We start from the raw sequence: 18,915 nt of genomic DNA on the forward strand, positions 1-18,915 counted from the left end.
AGCTGCTGGGCTCGAACCCAGAACCTTCTTGCTGTGAGGTGACAGTGCTAACCACTACACCACCGTGCCACCCCTATAATAATAATAATAACTGAAAATATAACCAAGGAATGGGTATCAAAGAAATGTTTATAACATGATCTGAAAGGAGACCATAAATCTAGTGATATAATCTCATGTCTAATTAAATTAAATTTAATCTTATGTAATCAGAAAAGGCCAAAATCTTTATTAGTCTAATCTGTTAACATTCCTTAAATCTACTAACTTAGTGGGGGATAATCCACTAACATGTTTAATGCACATGCTAATTTGATTGAGATGTGCTGATAATATATAATCTGATTCCTTAAATGTTTTACCCTTTAAAATTGCATCACAAATAGTCTATTCTGCAACAGCTAAGTATTTGCAGCAATATTTGCTGCTAACTTCAGGGAACAACTGAGAGGCTCCATGGTCTACCACTGCTGTCCGGTGGAGGGAACAGAGTTGACATGTCTCTCTCTCTCTCTCTCTCTCTCTCTCTCTCTCTCTCCATGGCTGTTTAGATTCCAAAAGGATTGTGAAAGCTGTGCAAGCTGGTGTTATGATTCAACTGGCGTTAATGTTAACTGGTGACGACTGATGATGTTTTTAAGCTTGTTTCTCCTGTTCACAGATTCGTCATTTCCTGATATATTCCACGGACAATCAAAGACAAATCTGTGGAGCCTATTTAAATGTCAAACTTGTCTTTGTAAATACAAATGATTGCATAACACATTAGCCTGGCTGCAGGGCCTGTTATATGAACACATCATGAATATACAAATAAAAATGGAGGGGGGGGGGGAACACTCACAAGATTCAAACCAACAACTCAGAGCAAAATTAACTGTCCCCAAACCTGCACCTACTTATGCCATCATCAGTTTCAGTTGAAGAGACATAATTTAAACCAATGAAACGCCCATGTCAACTGGTTTCAGGGGCACATTTTAACATGGTTAGAGTGCAGTTTTCTTGACAAATTAACATCTATACAGAACACATCACAGACTCGCAAAAGCACCTGAACTAGCAATGACAAGCCATTTTTAAAGTAGTTGTCACAGTGTTATGTAATGTATCAAATTAAAAAGTGTGAAGACCTAAAATGAAAACTTGCTTAATTTTGTAAATATGTCTAAAAAACAAAAGTTGTGAACATTTGAAAATCCAGTGTTTTATAAAATTTCTATTTCTGTCTGTTGCCCTGGTCCCAAATCAGCAATCATTTTCCCTTGGTTTAATTTTCCATTTATGAGAAAAAAACTCAGTCAGAAATTAATAGACCAAAAAGCCAAAAATAAAGAGATTTAGAATTTTGAGTATCAGGGTAAGAATTACAGACAAGAAGACAGAGTCATCTATATCCCCCGCCCTATATACAAACTATATACCAAGTTTCAAGATATTGTTTATCACATTTTTCAAGTTCTGCTGCAGAAAACCAACCCTACCTCTTTACACTGACCTCAGCAGCCCATGGCATAAACCCACCAGACCTTTAGTCCAGGTGAGCTAAAAATTAAAATTTCTCACATTTCTTAGTATCAAAAGGCACATACGGTATACATTGTTTATGTATGTATACAGTTTTTCCCCCCTCCTCTCTCTCCCCCCTTGCTCTCTTATTCTTTTTATATTTGTATATCTCATCTCATTATCTCTAGCCGCTTTATCCTTCTACAGGGTTGCAGGCAAGCTGGAGCCTATCCCAGCTGACTATGGGCGAAAGGCGGGGTACACCCTGGACAAGTCGCCAGGTCATCACAGGGCTGACACATAGACACAGACAACCATTCACACTCACATTCACACCTACGGTCAATTTAGAGTCACCAGTTAACCTAACCTGCATGTCTTTGGACTGTGGGGGAAACCGGAGCACCCGGAGGAAACCCACGCGGACACGGGGAGAACATGCAAACTCCACACAGAAAGGCCCTCGCCGGCCCCGGGGCTCGAACCCAGGACCTTCTTGCTGTGAGGCGACAGCACTAACCACTACACCACCGTGCCGCCCATATTTGTATATGTAAATACTTAATTTATTTTAATTTATCTAGAAGTATTCTCTGTTTCTTTTCTCTGTTTATCTGTAATGATGCTGCTGGAATCTTAATTTCCCTGAGGGAACCCTCCCAAAGGGATCAATAAAGTTTTATCTAATCTAATCTAATCTAATCTAATCTAATCTAATCTAATCTAATCTAATCTAACATTGTTTAATCAACACATACACCAACTTTCAAGACCACTCATAGTTTTCAAGTTCTGCTCCGGAAAGAAAACCTATCCCTAAGACTGAGAGACTAAGTCTGAAATTGTTTCCATGGAAACATGAAAAATTAAAATTTCTCAAATTTCTTAGTATGAAAAGGCACATCTACATCACCTTGTTAACATGTATACCGAGTTTCAAATCCGTATCATGAATAATTTTGGATATGCGCTCCGGAAACGAACATTGCTCTTAGAAACTAAGTCAAAATCTATTTTTTATATAAAAATTTGAAAAATCCTTTTTTTTCAAAAATCCAAAATAGCAAAAGGCACCAGTTCACATGTTGCTTGATATGTATACAAAGTTTCATGAAGTAGTTTTAAAGAAATGGCCTGGAAACGAAAACATGACCAGATGGACAGCCGGACAGACAGAACCCGTTTCTATATCCCCCGCCAAACTTCATTTGGGTGGGGGATTGTGGCAGCAGGGGCGTGGCCAAGTGTCGGTCTGTGACCGGAGGGTGGAGTCGGAGAAGGTAAGTGGCAGAATCACTGCAGCTGAGGTTGATTAATGTGTTTGTGTGTCTTCCCCAGTGACCGCGCCCTATTTAAGGAAGAGAGTGAGAGCAGAGCAGTCTCTCTCCCCAACCAGACGACGGAAGTGTGTGTGTGTATATGTGTATAGTTAAGGCTGAAAAGCTAAAATAAACGGGTTTTGTGAACTCAGTTCTGGCCTGCCGTCCTTCTGTGCTCCACCCACCCATCCGAACTGCTACAGTGGTGCTGAAACCCGGGACTTGGAGCGCCGAAGCAGAACAGTCCCATGGAGTCCTCCCCTTTCGCCGAGCTGGTCCACGCCCTCGCCACGGCCCAGCAAAGCTAGCACCAGGCACTAGTTGCCCTCCGGAAGGAACAGGAACAGCGGTTTGAGGCCCTGGTGCTGGCTCAGCAGGAAGAGCGACAGGCATTCCGGCACCTCCTCACGTCAGCGGGGTCCACCGCCGCAGGGCCGTCCCCCTTCACCCTGACGAAGATGGGCCCGCAGGACGACCCCGAGGCCTTCCTCACGTTCTTTGAGCAGGTGGCAGAGACCTCGGGGTGGCCAATGGAACAGCTAACGGGAGAGGCGCAGCTGGCCGCGCTACAGCTCCCCGCCGACCGCCAGCTGGCCTACGCGGACCTTCGCCGGGCCGTCCTCCAGCGGGTGGGGCGCACCCCCGAGCAACAATGGCAGCGCTTCCTCGCTTTGCGCTTGGAGGACGTCGGCCAGCCGTTTGGCCAGCAACTCCGGGACGCCTGCGGGCGGTGGTTGAGGGCCGACAACCGCGACGCCAAGGGGATCATCGACCAGGTGGCGCTGGAGCAGTTCATCGCGCGTCTACCAGCCGGAGCTGCAGAGTGGGTCCAGTGCCGCAGCCTGGCGTCGGTGGATCAGGCAATCGAGCTGGCGGAGGACCATTTGGCGGCTGTCCCGACGGCAGGACAGCAGACAACCTCTTCTCCCCTCTCCTCTCTCCCTCTCCTCCTGTGTCTCATTCTCGCCCCGTTCCCCTACCGCAGAGGCGGGGGCCAGCCCCACCCCAGCCGGCCTGCTGCACCTGCGGTGCCCTCCTGTTTCTCCCTTCTGTGTCTGTCTCTCCCCCCCCCCCCCCCCCTCAGGTGAGTGAGCCCCAGAGCACCAGTGCAGAGAGGAAGCCCGGGCCGGTTTGCTGGCGCTGCGGGGAGCCGGGCCACCTCCAACAGCAGTGCTCGGTAATGTAGGTGGGCGCGGTGGTTCGGATCCCCGACGCGCCAGGAGCCGCCCTTGATCGGGCTGGAGCGTATCGCATACCGGTGAGTATCCAAGGGGATACACATCAGGTGTTGGTGGATTCTGGTTGTAATCAGACCACAATCCACCAAAACCTGGTGCAAGACGAGGCATTGGGGGGAGCACAATTGGTGAAGGTGTTGTGTGTGCACGGGGATGCTCACAGCTACCCTTTAGTGTCAGTCTACATTTTTTTCCAAGGGGAAAAACTTATAGTGGAGGCGGTGGTTAATCCTCGTCTTACCCACTCGATAATTTTGGGGACGGATTGGCCGGGATTTAGGGAATTAATGAGTCACCTAGTGAAGAGTGGGTCCTGCCGTAGTTTAACAAGGGGAGGTCCCGGTGTCGCGTTGGCAGGAGCAGCTGTCACAGAGCCGTCTACGTCAGCTCCGCGTCAGAGGCCGGCTCCTCCTCTCTCTATTGGGGAATCCCTCGCGGATTTTCCATTAGAGCAGTCACGAGACGAGACTCTGCGGCATGCATTTGACCAAGTGAGAGTAATCAGTGGTCAAATTCTCCAGCCAAACGCCACCCCTTCCTTCCCCTACTTCGCAATTATGAAGGATAGATTATACCGAGTGACGCAGGACGCTCAAACTAAAGAGCAAGTCACGCAGCTTTTGATTCCGAAGAGCCGCCGGGAATTGGTATTCCAGGCAGCTGACTTTAATCCCATGGCTGGACACTTAGGCCCAATCCCAATTCTAATTTCTACCCCTACCCCTCCCCCTTCCCCTCCCCCTTCCCCTTGGCCCTTCCCCTTGAAACTGAGCTACAAGGGATAGGGCTTGAAATTCAACCCCTACGTATTGGGATAGCCCTTCAACGATCGCATACGTCATCGCGTACCTCCGTCAGCGTTTACGTTAGCAAAACGCGACCAAATGCGTCATTGGCTGCGACCAGCCGCTACAGTCAGAGCCAGAGGCAGAACCAGAAATCTCTGCTGGCAGGGTGTGATTTGTTAACTAACACCACTGAATGGGATATCTTTGGCGCTTCGTGCACCACATCCGACAGAATGAGGTGTCAGAACACTCATGTAAACAATAAAAGCGAGAATAACAGAACAAAATGTACGCAGTCAAGCAACCGAAAACAATACTCACTCCCAAAGCTTTTTAGCAGCAGCTTGGATTTCAGAAATCGCTGCTCATTCTCAGCTCGAAAGTGAATCAAGCGGCGTGTTTCCTCTGGATAACAACTTAAAACACGTAAATAATGGAGAAAATACATTTATGACAATCTTTCGCCGCGGGAACCGCCATCTTTCTGAAATCCGCATGGCATTGTGGGAAATCACTCAAACCCCTTCGTTCGGAGTCAGCTCCAGGAAAATCTCCGTTTGGAGGGGTACAGAAGCCCTACCCCTTCCCCTACCCCTCCGCGTTAACTGGGATTGGGATACCCCTACCCCTTCACGTGAATGCGCAAAATGGAGGGGAAGGGCCAAGGGGTTGGTCCAAGGGGTGAAATGGGATTCGGCCTTAGGGCAGGATAAAACACTAGCCCGAATAATGGCCCGGTTCTATTGGCCAGGGATTCGCGGCGATGTCCGTAGGTGGTGTACGGCGAGCCGCGAATGCCAGTTAGTAAATCCAGCGGCCATTCCAAAAGCGCCTTTGCGCCCTCTCCCATTAATTGAGACCCCGTTCGAAAGAATTGGGATGGATCTTGTCGGGCCATTAGATCAGTCAACACGAGGGTACCGCTTTATATTAGATCTGGTGGACTATGCAACGCGATACCCGGAAGCAGTGCCTCTTCACAATATCTCAGCACGCAGTATTGCGGAAGCACTCTTCCGTGTCATCTCCCGAGTTGGAATCCCGAAAGAGATTCTGACTGACCAAGGCACCTCGTTTATGTCACATACACTAAATGAACTGTATAGGTTGTTGGGTATTAAGCCGATCCGCACCAGCGTGTTTCACCCACAAACGGACGGTTTAGTTGAACGGTTCAATCGCACCCTCAAGAATATAATTTAAAAATGCGTAAGTGAGGACGCACGTAATTGGGATAAGTGGCTCGAACCCTTGTTGTTTTCAATGCGAGAGGTCACCCAAGCCTCCACGGGGTTCTCCCCGTTTGAATTGTTATACGGGAGTAAGCCGCGCGGCATTCTAGATGTGCTGCAGGAAAATTGGGAGGAGGGACCTTCACAAAGTAAAAATGAAATCCAATACATTATTGACCTACGTGCAAAACTCCACACACTCACCCACCTAACCCAGGAGAATTTGCGGCAGGCCCAAGAATGACAAACCCGCCTGTACAACAAGGGTACGCGCCTCAGGGAGTTCGCACCGGGAGATAAAGTACTCATACTGTTGCCCACATCGAGCTCCAAATTAGTCGTCAAGTGGCAAGGACCCTTTGAGGTCACACGGCGAGTCGGGGACGTTGACTATGAGGTGAGGCAAAGGGACAGGGGTGGGGCGTTACAGGTTTACCACCTCAATCTGCTCAACCTCTGGAACGAGGAGGTCCCCGTGGCGTTGGTGTCGGTGGTTCCGGAGAAGGCGGAGCTGGGGCCGGAGGTTCAAAAGGGAACATTGGCATCACGTGCCTCTCTGGTCCCCTGTGGAGACCACCTCTCCCCGACCCAACTCGCGGAGGTTGCCCAGTTGCAGACCGAGTTTTTGGACGTATTCTCGCCCCTGCCCGGCTGCATCAACCTCACAGAGCACCACATTGAGACGCCCCCGGGGGTGGTAGCGCGTAGCCGCCCTTACAGGCTACCCGAACACAAGAAAAAAGTGGTTCGGGAAGAACTCGAGGCCATGCTCGAAATGGGCATCATCGAGGAGTCCCACAGTGACTGGAGCAGCCCGGTGGTCTTGGTACCCAAGGCCGACGGGTCGGTCCGGTTCTGTGTAGACTATAGAAAAGTCAACGCGGTGTCTAAATTCGATGCATACCCAATGCCTCGTATTGATGAGTTGCTCGATCAACTAGGCACAGCTCGCTTTTACTCGACACTGGATTTAACAAAGGGTTATTGGCAAATCCCCTTGACTCCATTATCCTGAGAAAAAATGGCCTTTTCCACACCGTTCAGCTTACACCAATTTGTCACACTTCCTTTTGGGCTGTTTGGGGCGCCCGCTACGTATCAGCGGCTGATGGATAGGGTCCTCCGCCCCCACGCCACCTATGCGTCCGCCTACCTCGACGATATCATTATCTATAGTAATGACTGGCTGAGGCACCTCCAACATCTAAGGGCCGTCCTTAGGTCGCTGAGGCGAGCGGGTCTCACAGCCAACCCGAAGAAGTGTGCGATTGGGCGGGTGGAAGTACGGTATCTGGGCTTCCACTTGGGCAATGGGCAGGTGCGTCCCCAAATTAACAAGACAGCGGCAATTGCGGCCTGCCCGAGGCCCAAGACCAAAAAGGGGATGAGACAGTTCCTGGGGCTGGCTGGCTATTATCGTAGGTTTATACCTAACTATTCAGACGTCACCAGCCCGCTGACTGATCTGACTACAAAGGGGGCACCAGATCCGGTCCAGTGGACGGAGCAATGCCAGCGGGCTTTTTCTGAGGTAAAGGCTGCACTGTGTGGGGGGCCACTTTTACACTCCCCTGACTTTTCTCTCCCCTTTATGTTACAGACGGATGCGTCAGACAGAGGGCTGGGGGCTGTTTCGTCCCAGGAGGTGGAGGGGGAGGACCGCCCAGTGTTGTATATCAGTAGGAAGCTGTCGGTGCGTGAGGGGCGCTACAGCACCATTGAAAAGGAGTGCCTAGCGATCAAGTGGGCGGTCCTCGCCCTCCGTTACTACCTGCTGGGACACCCTTTCACCCTCTGTTCGGACCAAGCGCCCCTCCAGTGGCTTCACCGCATGAAGGATGCCAACGCGCGGATCACCCGTTGGTATCTGGCACTCCAACCCTTCAACTTCAAGGTGATCCACAGGCCGGGGGCGCAGATGGCCGTGGTGGACTTCCTCTCCCGTCGGGGGGGAGTCGGCTGCAGGCCGGACAGCCACCCGGCCTGAGTCGGGCAGTGGGGGTATGTGGCAGCGGGGGTGTAGCCAAGCGTTGGTCTGTGACCGGAGGGCGGAGTCGGAGAAGGTAAGTGGCAGAATCACTGCACCTGAGGTTGATTAATGTGTTTGTGTGTCTTCCCCAGTGACCGTGCCCTATTTAAGGAAGAGAGCGAGAGCAGAGCGGTCTCTCTCCCCAACCAGACGACGGAAGTGTGTGTGTGTATATGTGTATAGTTAAGGCTGAAAAGCTAAAATAAACAGGTTTTGTGAACTCAGTTCTGGCCTGCCGTCCTTCTGTGCTCCACCCACCCATCCGAACTGCTACAGGGATAAATAAAGGCTTCTTCTTGTATATCACAATTATACACCTAGAAGGCTTAAAAGTAATACATCAATGAAATTGGTCCATCCTTTGTGTTTAAACATAAAAGCCAGAATTAAGCGGGTATGTTCACTTTAAATTGTGGACACCAAGCATGACTAACAACGGTGGTGCTCGAATGCACTGTGTATAAGAGGGTCAAACTTTTGTTACTTTTCTTCAAAACAAGATTACTGATATTTATACACCTTCTCGTTTTTCTCCATGGAAAAAAATATTCAGAAAATCACTGATTTTTAGGAAGGATGCAACATTTTCCTCAGTGATCTGATCTTTCTCGGGCACTCGACAGCAAAGTGTTCAGCCGATTTTATTGGAAAAATCAAGTCAACATGAGAGATTCGACCACTGGGTGGGAATCATGAGTTTCAAGTTGACTGAACCAACAGTGAGCGAGCTGGAAGCAACAACAAAACACACGGACCGGTGATGAATATCACTAAAAAACCCAAGCTGGCGGTGCCCATGAGTTTGGTGTACTGCATTACACAACATTAAATGCTTAAAGTAAAAGCTCATCACAATGCCACACAAATTTAACAATATATTCCATAAATATGTTATTTATCCTTAAGTCAACACAAGTTTTATGTAGATTAAGCACTTTTAAATATCTTTAAATACCAAACAAAAGCATGCTGTTCTCCCATACAAACGTATGGGAGGTTCACTGACACAGCGGTGCACTGTCAAGCCTACCTGAACCCTACTTGGACATTACTGCAACATTTCACTATATGAACAACAGACATGCATTGTTCTAAGCTACATTGTTCTTGCATATTGTTCTGGATAGCCTCTGTGGTTTGAGCTGTGACATCTGTTAAGTCAAAGAGCCTTGCCAATAAGGTAAGATCCTTGGTAAGTCAAATCCTTTGTAGCCTTACAAAGACATCTCACAATACTCTTGAAATTTTTTTCCCTTTCATCCTGACAGAACTGGTGTAACTCAGGTCTGTGGGCCTCCTTGTCAACGAAAATTTTGATGATAAGTATTCCCCTTTTATTTCATGACTAAATTGTACTGACAATGATAAAAATAAAAATGAGATGAAATAGTTTGGGCAGACAACCTAGTTTACTTCTCAGGGGAATTTTTACAGCTAGGAGATATATCTCGTCTCGTCTCGTGTTCTTCCGCTTTATCCGGGACCGGGTCACGGAGGCAGCAGTCTAAGCATGGAAGCCCAAACTTCCCTTTCCCCAGACACCTCGGCCAGCTCCTCGGGAAGAACACCGAGGCGTTCCCAGGCCAGCCGAGAGACATAGTCCCTCCAGCGTGTCCTGGGTCTTCCCCGGGGCGTCCTCCCGGGGGGACATGCCTGGAACACCTCCCCAGGGAGGCGTCCAGGAGGCATCCGAAAAAGATGCCCGAGCCACCTCAGCTGATTCCTCTTGATGTGGAGGAGCAGCGGCTCTACTCCGAGCTCCTCCCGAGTGACTGTGCTTCTCACCCTATCTCTAAGGGAGCGCCCAGCCACCCTGCGAAGGAAACTCATTTCGGCCGCTTGTATCCGTGATCTTGTTCTTTCGGTCATTACCCAAAGCTCATGATCATAGGTGAGAGTCGGAACGTAGATCGACCGGTAAATTGAGAGCTTCGCCTTTTGGCTCAGCTCCTTCTTCACCACGACGGACCGGTAAAGCGACCGCATCACTGCGGAGGCTGCACCGATCCACCTGTCGATCTCATGCTCCATCCTTCCCTCACTCGTGAACAAGATCCCGAGATACTTAAACTCCTCCACTTGAGGCAGGACTTCTCCACCAACCTGGAGAGGGCAAGCCACCCTTTTCCGGTCGAGAACCATGGCCTCGGACTTGGAGGTGCTGATTCTCATCCCAGTCGCTTCACACTCGACTGCAAACCGCCCCAGTGCATGCTGAAGGTCCTGGTTTGAAGAAGCCAACAGGACAACATCATCCGCAAAAAGCAGAGATGAAATCCTGTGGTTCCCAAACAGGATTCCTTCCGGCCCCTGGCTGCGCTTAGAAATTCTGTCCATAAAAATTATGAACAGAACCAGTGACAAAGGGCAGCCCTGCCGGAGTCCAATATGCACTGGGAACAGGTCTGACTTACTGCCGGCAATGCGAACCAGACTCCTGCTCCATTCGTACAGGGACCGGACAGCCCTTAGCAAAGAGCCCCGAACCCCATACTCCCAAAGCACCCCCCACAGAATACCACGGGAGACACGGTTGAATGCCTTCTCCAGATCCACAAAGCACATGTGGACTGGTTGGGCAAACTCCCATGAACCCTCGAGCACCCTATGAAGGGTATAGAGCTGGTCCAGTGGTCCACGACCAGGACGAAAACCGCATTGTTCCTCCTGGATCCGAGGTTCGACTATTGGTCGAATTCTCCTCTCCAGTACCCTGGAGTAAACCTTCCCTGGGAGGCTGAGAAGTGTGATTCCCCTATAATTGGAGCACACTCTCCGGTCCCCTTTCTTAAAAAGAGGGACCACCACCCCAGTCTGCCACTCCAGAGGCACTGTCCCCGACCGCCACGCGATGTTGCAGAGGCGTGTCAACCAAGACAGCCCCACAACATCCAGAGACTTGAGATACTCAGGGTGGATCTCATCCACCCCCGGTGCCTTGCCACCGAGGAGCTTGCAAACCACCTCAGTGACTTTGGCTTGGGTAATGGACGAGTCCACCTCTGAGTCATCAGCCTCAGTCTCCTCAGTGGAAGATATAACGGTGGGATTGAGGAGATCCTCAAAGTATTCCTTCCACCGCCCAACAATGTCCCCAGTCGAGGTCAACAGCTCCCCACCCGCACTGTAAACAGTGTTGGCAGAGTACTGCTTCCCCCTCCTGAGGCGCCAGACAGTTTGCCAGAATTTCTTCGAGGCCGACCGATAGTCCTTCTCCATGGCCTCCCCGAACTCCTCCCAGTTCCGAGTTTTTGCCTCCGCAACTGCCCGAGCTGCAGCACGCCTGGCCTGCCAATACCCGTCAGCTGCCTCAGGAGTCCTGGAGGCCAACATGGCCCAATAGGACTCCTTCTTCAGCTTGACGGCATCCCTTACTTCTGGTGTCCACCACCGGGTTCGGGGATTGCCGCCACGACAGGCACCGGAGACCTTGCGGCCACAGCTCCGAACAGCTGTGTCCACAATGGAGGTAGAGAACATGGTCCACTCAGTCTCAATGTCCCCCGCTTCCCTCGGAAGCTGGGAAAAGCTCTCCGGGAGGTGGGAGTTAAAGACCTCCCCAACAGAGTGCTCAGCCAGACGTTCCCAGCAGACCCTCACCATACGTTTGGGCCTGCCAGGTCTGTCCAGCTTCCTCCTCCGCCAGCGGATCCAACTCACCACCAGGTGGTGATCAGTTGACAGCTCAGCCCCTCTCTTCACCCGAGTGTCCAAGACATAGGGCCGGAGATCAGATGAAACGACTACAAAGTCTATCATCGACCTCCGACCTAAGGTGTCCTGGTGCCACGTGCACTTATGGACACCCCTATGCTCGAACATGGTGTTCGTTATGGACAAACCGTGACTAGCACAGAAGTCCAATAATAAAACACCACTCGGGTTCAGATCGGGGAGTCCGTTCCTCCCAACCACACCCCTCCAGGTGTCACTGTCATCGCCCACGTGAGCATTGAAGTCCCCCAGTAGCACAATGGAGTCCCCAGTCTGAGCACCCCTCAGTACCTCTCCCAGGGACTCCAAGAAGGCCGGATACTTTATACTGCTATTTGGCCCGTAGGCACAAACAACAGCAAGAGCCCTCTCCCCAATCTGAAGGCGCAGAGAGGCGACCCTCTCATTCACTGGGGTAAACTCCAACACATGGCGGCTGAGCTGGGGAGCTATAAGCAAGCCCACACTAGCCCGCCGCCGCTCACCACGGGCGACTCCAGAGAAGTGGAGAGTCCAGCCCCTCTCGAGGAGCTGGGTTCCAGAGCCCAAGCTGTGCATGCAGGTGAGCCCGACTATCTCTAGCCGGTACCTCTCAACCTCCCGCACAAGCTCAGGTTCTTTCCCCCCCAGTGAAGTGACATTCCATGTCCCAACAGCCAGCCGCTGTTCCGGGGATCAGGTCATCGAGGCCCCTGCCTTCGACTGCCACCCAATCCACACTGCACCAGTCCCCTACTGCTACCTCTGTGGGTGGTGAACCCACAGGAGGTCGGGCCCACGTCACCTCTTCGGGCTGAGCCCGGCCAGGCCCCAGGAGATATATCCTTCAGCAAAGTCCATTACAGTATGTTATCTTATCTGTTTCACATTCCTGGCTGGAGTTGGGGCAAAAAGGGAATCTGATGTTATGGTTCAACTGGTTTATCTTTGTAGGCATAAAAAAACAAGTAAGCACTCATGGGATTCGAACTGGGAACCTGGACCAAAATAAGCTCACTCCAAATCTGCATCCACCTTAGTTATACTAGACGGCAACATCGGTTTCATCTGAACCGCTCGAAGAGACACAAAGTTTCAGTCAAAGAGAAACAATTTAAACCAAAGAAATGCCAATATCAACTGGGTTCAGGAGCACATTTTAACACAGTCATGGCCAACACTACCCAACACTAATAAAGTGCACCTTTGACCTTCTAAAAATCTGATATAGTAAATAAAAATGAAATAAAGAAAGCAAAGGTGTATGTACACTTTTGGCTTCAACTCTATGACCATGTGTCTGTGCATGGGCTGGTGTAGTGCCCACCTAGAGAGTGCCTTCTGTCTTGGGATGAGTGTAATCGTTGCTGGTGTAGCTGCTGGATTTGCTGGTTCTGTTGTGAGCACGTGCTCTCCAGCACCTCCTTCTGTGCAGTCAGAGTGTGATTCTGTTCTCTAAGCTCTCTCAGTTCCTTCACCAGCTCCTGCTGAAACTCCACAGCACGGTGATAAGCCTCATTCACCTCTGCACAACATAAAGCAACACAACACAGCAGAGAAGTGAGCAGTTAAATGTCTCATGAATGAAATGGTCTTAACCCCAAGCCCTTCAGGGAGAAAACCAAGGACTAACCTTACATTAGCATTCAATTCAAATGAACAGTAGAAACAAGTCAGAATTTCTTTTTTTTTTAGCATTTTGGGCATGAAATAAAGCTAAAAACCCAGACGGATTTGCTTTGATTTCCTGCAGACAGAAGAGAATTGTGGCTTTTTCACAGAGAAAAACACAAACATGGTTATAGAGTGAAGCAAAATCAGAATCGGAACAATTTCAGTTCAACATGCCATCAAAACAAATAGAAAGAACACAGCTATAAGTCACAGTGAGAGAACAGAGAAATGAAGCGAGCAGAAAGTACATGAAGGAGACAGAATAAGATAAGAGAAAATTACATTTCTCTGAAATACAACAGTTCACCCAGCGCATCTTACAACTTTCACAATTTAATTAACTCTGGTTTGGACTACTGCACCATGCTTCAAGAAGAGATCAGCAGCTAGCATCCTTACCAGAAAAAGAACGTTAGAGCCCATTACTACAGTCTTATACAAGCTACAACACTGGCTATATGGCTAACAACTATTGCATTCCACATTGACGACAAAGCCCAGTGAGTGATGTTGAAAACTTTAAATGTTTTAGCTTTTGAATATCTTGGTGATCTCGTGAAGTTTGATAGCCCTTCTTGAGCATTTTCTTGAGCTGATAACTGAAGCTTTCCAACTTTCCAAAAGACTGTATTAAACAACGACTTTAATTTAGGCAAGTGTCAATAACTGTGCTTGCATATAGAGAGGCTTGCAAAAGTACTCATCCCCCTTGGTGTCTGTCCTGTTTTGTCTCGGTCAGTCCTGCACGCTGTGGTGCATGCACCTGAAGGCGCGCTCCGGATTGTGTGCGCATCGATCGGACTCCAGCATGCGCGCCGTTGAACTTAATTAAGAAGCTATATGTGCACCTATTTAAGGACTGTGCTGATGCATGATCAGTGCGAAATATTACGTTGAGTCAGCACCCATTACCGAGCCTTTCTACCCTTATTTCTGATTTCCTGTTTCTCATTCTCATTCTGCCTCTGATATCCTGTTTGCGCCTCACCCGACCCTTAGCCTGATTAACGTTTTGGATTTAGCCTGCTGATTTGGATCGCACTGTAAGCTGGAATTAAAGTTGATTTTTGGGGGGTTAGCATCATTTGATTTACACAACATGCTGACCATTTTAAAGGTGCAAATTGTTTTTTTTTTTAATTGTGACACAAACAATAATTAAGATGAAAAAACAGAAATCTGGAGTGTGCATAGGTATTCACCCCCTTTCATATGAAACTCCTAAATAAGAGCTGGTCCAACCAATTCACTTTATAAGTCACATAATTAGTTGATTAAGATCCACCTGTGTGCAAACAAAGTGTCACATGATCTGTCACATGATGTCTGGAGAAATCAACCTGTTCTGGAAGGACCCTGACTCTGCAACACTACTAAGCAAGCAACATAAAAACCAAGGAGCCTCCAAACAGGTCAGAGACAAAGTTGTGGAGAAGTACAGACCAGGGTTGGATTATAAACAAAAATACCCCAAACTTTGAATATCCCAGGGAGCATCATTAGATCCATTATAGCAAAATGGAATATGTCACCACTACAAACCTGATAAGAGAAGGCTGCCCACCAAGACTCATAAACCGGGCAAGGAGGGCATTAATCAGAGATGCAACAAAGACACCAAAGATAACACTGAAGGAACTGCAAAGATCCACAGCGGAGATGGGAGTATCTGTCCATAGGACCACTTTAAGCCATACACTCCACAGAGCGGGGCTTTATGGAAGAGTGGCCAGAAAAGTCATTGCTTCAAGAAAATGTGTTTGGAGCTTGCCCAACAGCATGTGGCAGACTACCCAAACACATGGAAGAAGATTCTTGGGTCACTTGAGACTAAAATTTAACTTTTTGGCCATCATGGGAAACTCCATGTGTGGTGCAAACCCACCACTTCCCATCACCCTGTGTGACTGAGTAGCCCGTCGTGAGGTGCGGGGGGGCACACACACACACACTGTAACAGATCCCTGATATGGGTGGAGCATAGAAGCACGGCAGGTGGGAGTTGATTTTACACACACACTTTTTATGATTTCTTGTTGCTTTTCAGCTTTCATCACTCACTGCTCAAACACATTCATACATGACACACACACATGTTCTGGTCGGGAGAGACCTCTTCTCTGCTCTCCCCCTCCTTTTATGCTCCACCATCCCTGCAACAAATACACACTCACACACACACACACATTAATTGACACCAGGTGTAATGACTTAGCCACTAACCTTCCCTGGCCCCGCCCTCCATTCACAAACTGACACTTGGCCACGCCCCCGCTGCCACACAAACACACACACACACAGCTGAACTGAACCCGTTTTCATTCTCACAATAATAATTGTTCATTCTGTTTCAATTGTGCTGGTCAATTAGTCATTTTAGGTTGCCATGGGTGCACACTTGCCTTCCTAAATAACCATTTTACTTGCCATAAAATCATCTTTGGGTTTTACTCACCACTTCACTCTATAATTCATCTGTCGTCTGTACTGCATTTATTTAAACAGTGCAAACGTCATCGTCGCGCTTAAAACGCCGCATTGGTGGGGCGCTCGTGGGTGACATCAGTATAATTTTGTTCAGGCAGCAAGGACATTGAAAATTACCTGCTGTGATTTGAGCGCATTGCCAAGACATGGAAATGCCCGGAAACCGAGTGGGCCTGCCGGCTTGTCCCTCTTCTGTCTGGGAAGGCGTTGGAGGCCTATACCGCCATGGATGAAGATAACACCCATTGCTACAAAGACCTAAAAGATGCCCTGCTGACCCAATTCAACATTTCACCTGATACATACAGGCAGCAGTTTCGTGCTACTTCAGTGCCAGTAGGAGAAAGCCCCACTGAGACTTATCATCACCTGAGAGGTCTCTACCGCCGCTGGATTCGACCAGATCAACTCTCCAAGGAGCAGATCGGGGAGCAAATCATCTTGGAGCATCTGCCGTGTGTCTTCCCACTGGACGGGAGGACCTGGGTGAAGGAGTGTGAACCTGAAGACGGATCTTCTGCAGCAAAGCTGGCGCTGCAGTTCCTGAATGTATGGCGGGGAGGAGGACAGACACGCTTCACCAGCACAATGCCCCAACCAGCTGTGCAGTCCTCACAGGCCTGGCATGTCAAGGGGAAGAGGAGCCAGGAAATCAGAGGTAACTTCAGCTCCACTACAGCCCAGCCATCTGTCAGTAAGCCCTTGATATGTTATTATTGTCAGCAATCAGGCCACAAAGCTTCTGTGTGTCCAGTACGCAGAGCCAAGCTTACTGGTTTCTGTTATGCACCCAGACAAGAGGCAGAGGTCTCTGAGAACAGAGGGCTTAGAACCCCCCCATAAAACTCTGACTCTGAATGGCCAGAAAGCCACTGCACTATTGGACAGTGGCAGTGCCACATCTTTGGTGAAAAAGTATTTTGTGCCAGTTGGATGTGTGGATTATGGTAGGAAAACAAACATTGTGTGTGCGCATGGGGATAACCATGCCTACCCCAAAGCGGAATTGACTGTGAGCATTGAACAGCTGTATTTGATGACTGTTGGTGTATCCGCACTGTTGCTGTACCGCATTTATTTAAACAGTGCAAACGTCATCGTCGTGCTTAAAAAGCCTCATTTGCGGGGCGCTCGTGGGTGACATCAGTATAATTTTGTAGTTTTTTTTTATTATTTCTTACCTGCTTTATTGGTTAGAATGATATTGGTACCTGAATTGTGTTTTTCTTTATCTTTTTCATATTTTGTTTATTAGAATTAGACATGCCTGGATTAAACTGTTATGGATTACACTGGTTTTCATGGGTATAGGAGGAGCCTGGGGCCTATAAAAGGGAGGCTACCTCCAAGCTAGAAAGTAGTTGCTGGAGTTACACAGGAGGTAACATCTCTGGAGAGACTTTGCCAGTAAATGAAGTACTGTGTATAAATAGGGCTTTTTTCTCCCCTCTTTTATGGACATTTGCATTTTTCTTGCATTTATTTATAAATATTTTTTCATTTACTTCTTGTTGCACTTGGGAAACAAGCACAATAAACATGTAGTGAAAGTTCATTATGTCTACCTATTGAAACTATTCTTTAAATTCGTTTCTTAAGACAAGGATTTTTTAAGATGTTACCTTGACAGTTTCGGCGATAAACTTCCGCCTTCTTCAAAACAGTCACCAGATGTCGAGTGGTGACGTGCCTTATCAGCTGATGTTACTCTAAGGAGGCGTGAACGTCCCGCCCAATTTGACAGGTAGTTCACGCCTCCTGCTGTCAGGTCGCTCCTCCAGGACGGCGCTCCAGGTGTGTGACAGCGCGTACGCTCCCTCATCCCGGTTCATCGTTCTCTGCGCACGCTTTCGTATCTCCACTGCCTCTAAAATCCAATGCTGGAATCTATTTTCTTCAGCGCGAATGACTCTGGCCTCTTCCCAATTCATTATATGATTTTGCCGTTTACAGTGGTCTGAAATGGCTGATTTTAAGTTTTCTTGGTGTGCTCTTTCTTTTTCGGATCTTGTGAGTCTTTTTGTTGTTTCTTTTTCACATTCTATTTGGTGTTCTTTTTTGCGAGTATGGAAGCATCTGCCCGTTTCGCCAATATAAACTTTATTACTTGAACGGCAAGGGATTTCATATATGACGTTGCATTTATTGTCCAGTTGTATTTTATCTTTGGGGTGAACTAGCAGCTGTCGGAGGTTTTTGTATGGTTTGACCGGGGTGTTGATGTGGTATTTCTTCATGGATCGTTGGATGCGTTCTGTAACTCCTTTTATGTATGGTAGTGTGACAAAGCCTCGGTTTGTTTTTTCTGTGTTTTTCCTTGTTTGTTTGTTTTTTTCCTTTGTTTGTGTCTGTAATTTCCCTTTTCGAATTGCCCACGGTGGATATTGGCAGTTTTTTAATGCCTGTTGGATGTGTTGTTCCTCCTCCTGTCTGTCTTTCTCCTCCGTGATGTTCTGTGTTCGGTCGTATAGTGTTCTGATTACTGACATTTTGTGTGCGATGGGATGTTCAGATGTCCAGAGTAGATATTGGTCGGTATGTGTAGGTTTTCTGTATGTTGTGATTTTAATGTTCCCTTCTTCTGTGTGGTGTATTTTTAGGTCCAGAAAAGCTATTGTCTTGTCCGTTTCCTCTTCGTGTGTGAATTTGATGTTGCCTGTCTTGTCTATGGAGTTTAGATGATCCGTGAATTGTTGTGTGTGACCTGTTTTGGTTATTTCAAGAATGTCATCAACGTATCTTTTCCAGAAGATAGGTTTGCAGTCATCCGGTGCTGTTTCTATGGCTCGGGTTTCCAGATCCTCCATAAAAAAGTTGCATAGAGTGGCAGATAGCGGGTCCCCCATTGCAAATCCCTCTTTTTGTCTGTAAATTGTGCCTCTGAATTGGAAATATGTGGAAGTGGAAATGAAATGTAATAGTTTTGTTATGTCCTGTGCTGTAAGT

General features: G+C 48.3%; 1 protein-coding gene across 3 annotated transcripts in view; it reads right to left on the reverse strand.

Moving 5' to 3' along the window:
* The window catches only part of cep89 (centrosomal protein 89), a 452,909-nt gene that overhangs the window by 369,409 nt on the left and 64,585 nt on the right, over nt 1-18,915 (reverse strand). For all 3 annotated transcript variants that reach the window (XR_009651712.1, XM_060911315.1, XM_060911314.1), the window contains one exon: nt 13,136-13,333. Coding sequence is in view for 2 of the 3 variants with exons in the window: in XM_060911315.1 (XP_060767298.1) it covers nt 13,136-13,333 (198 nt within the window). In the remaining variant the exon portion in view is untranslated. The remainder of the gene's footprint in view (nt 1-13,135; nt 13,334-18,915) is intronic.

This window comes from Neoarius graeffei, chromosome 27 (assembly GCF_027579695.1).
Source record: "Neoarius graeffei isolate fNeoGra1 chromosome 27, fNeoGra1.pri, whole genome shotgun sequence".
NCBI classification, from domain to species: Eukaryota; Metazoa; Chordata; class Actinopteri; order Siluriformes; family Ariidae; genus Neoarius; species Neoarius graeffei.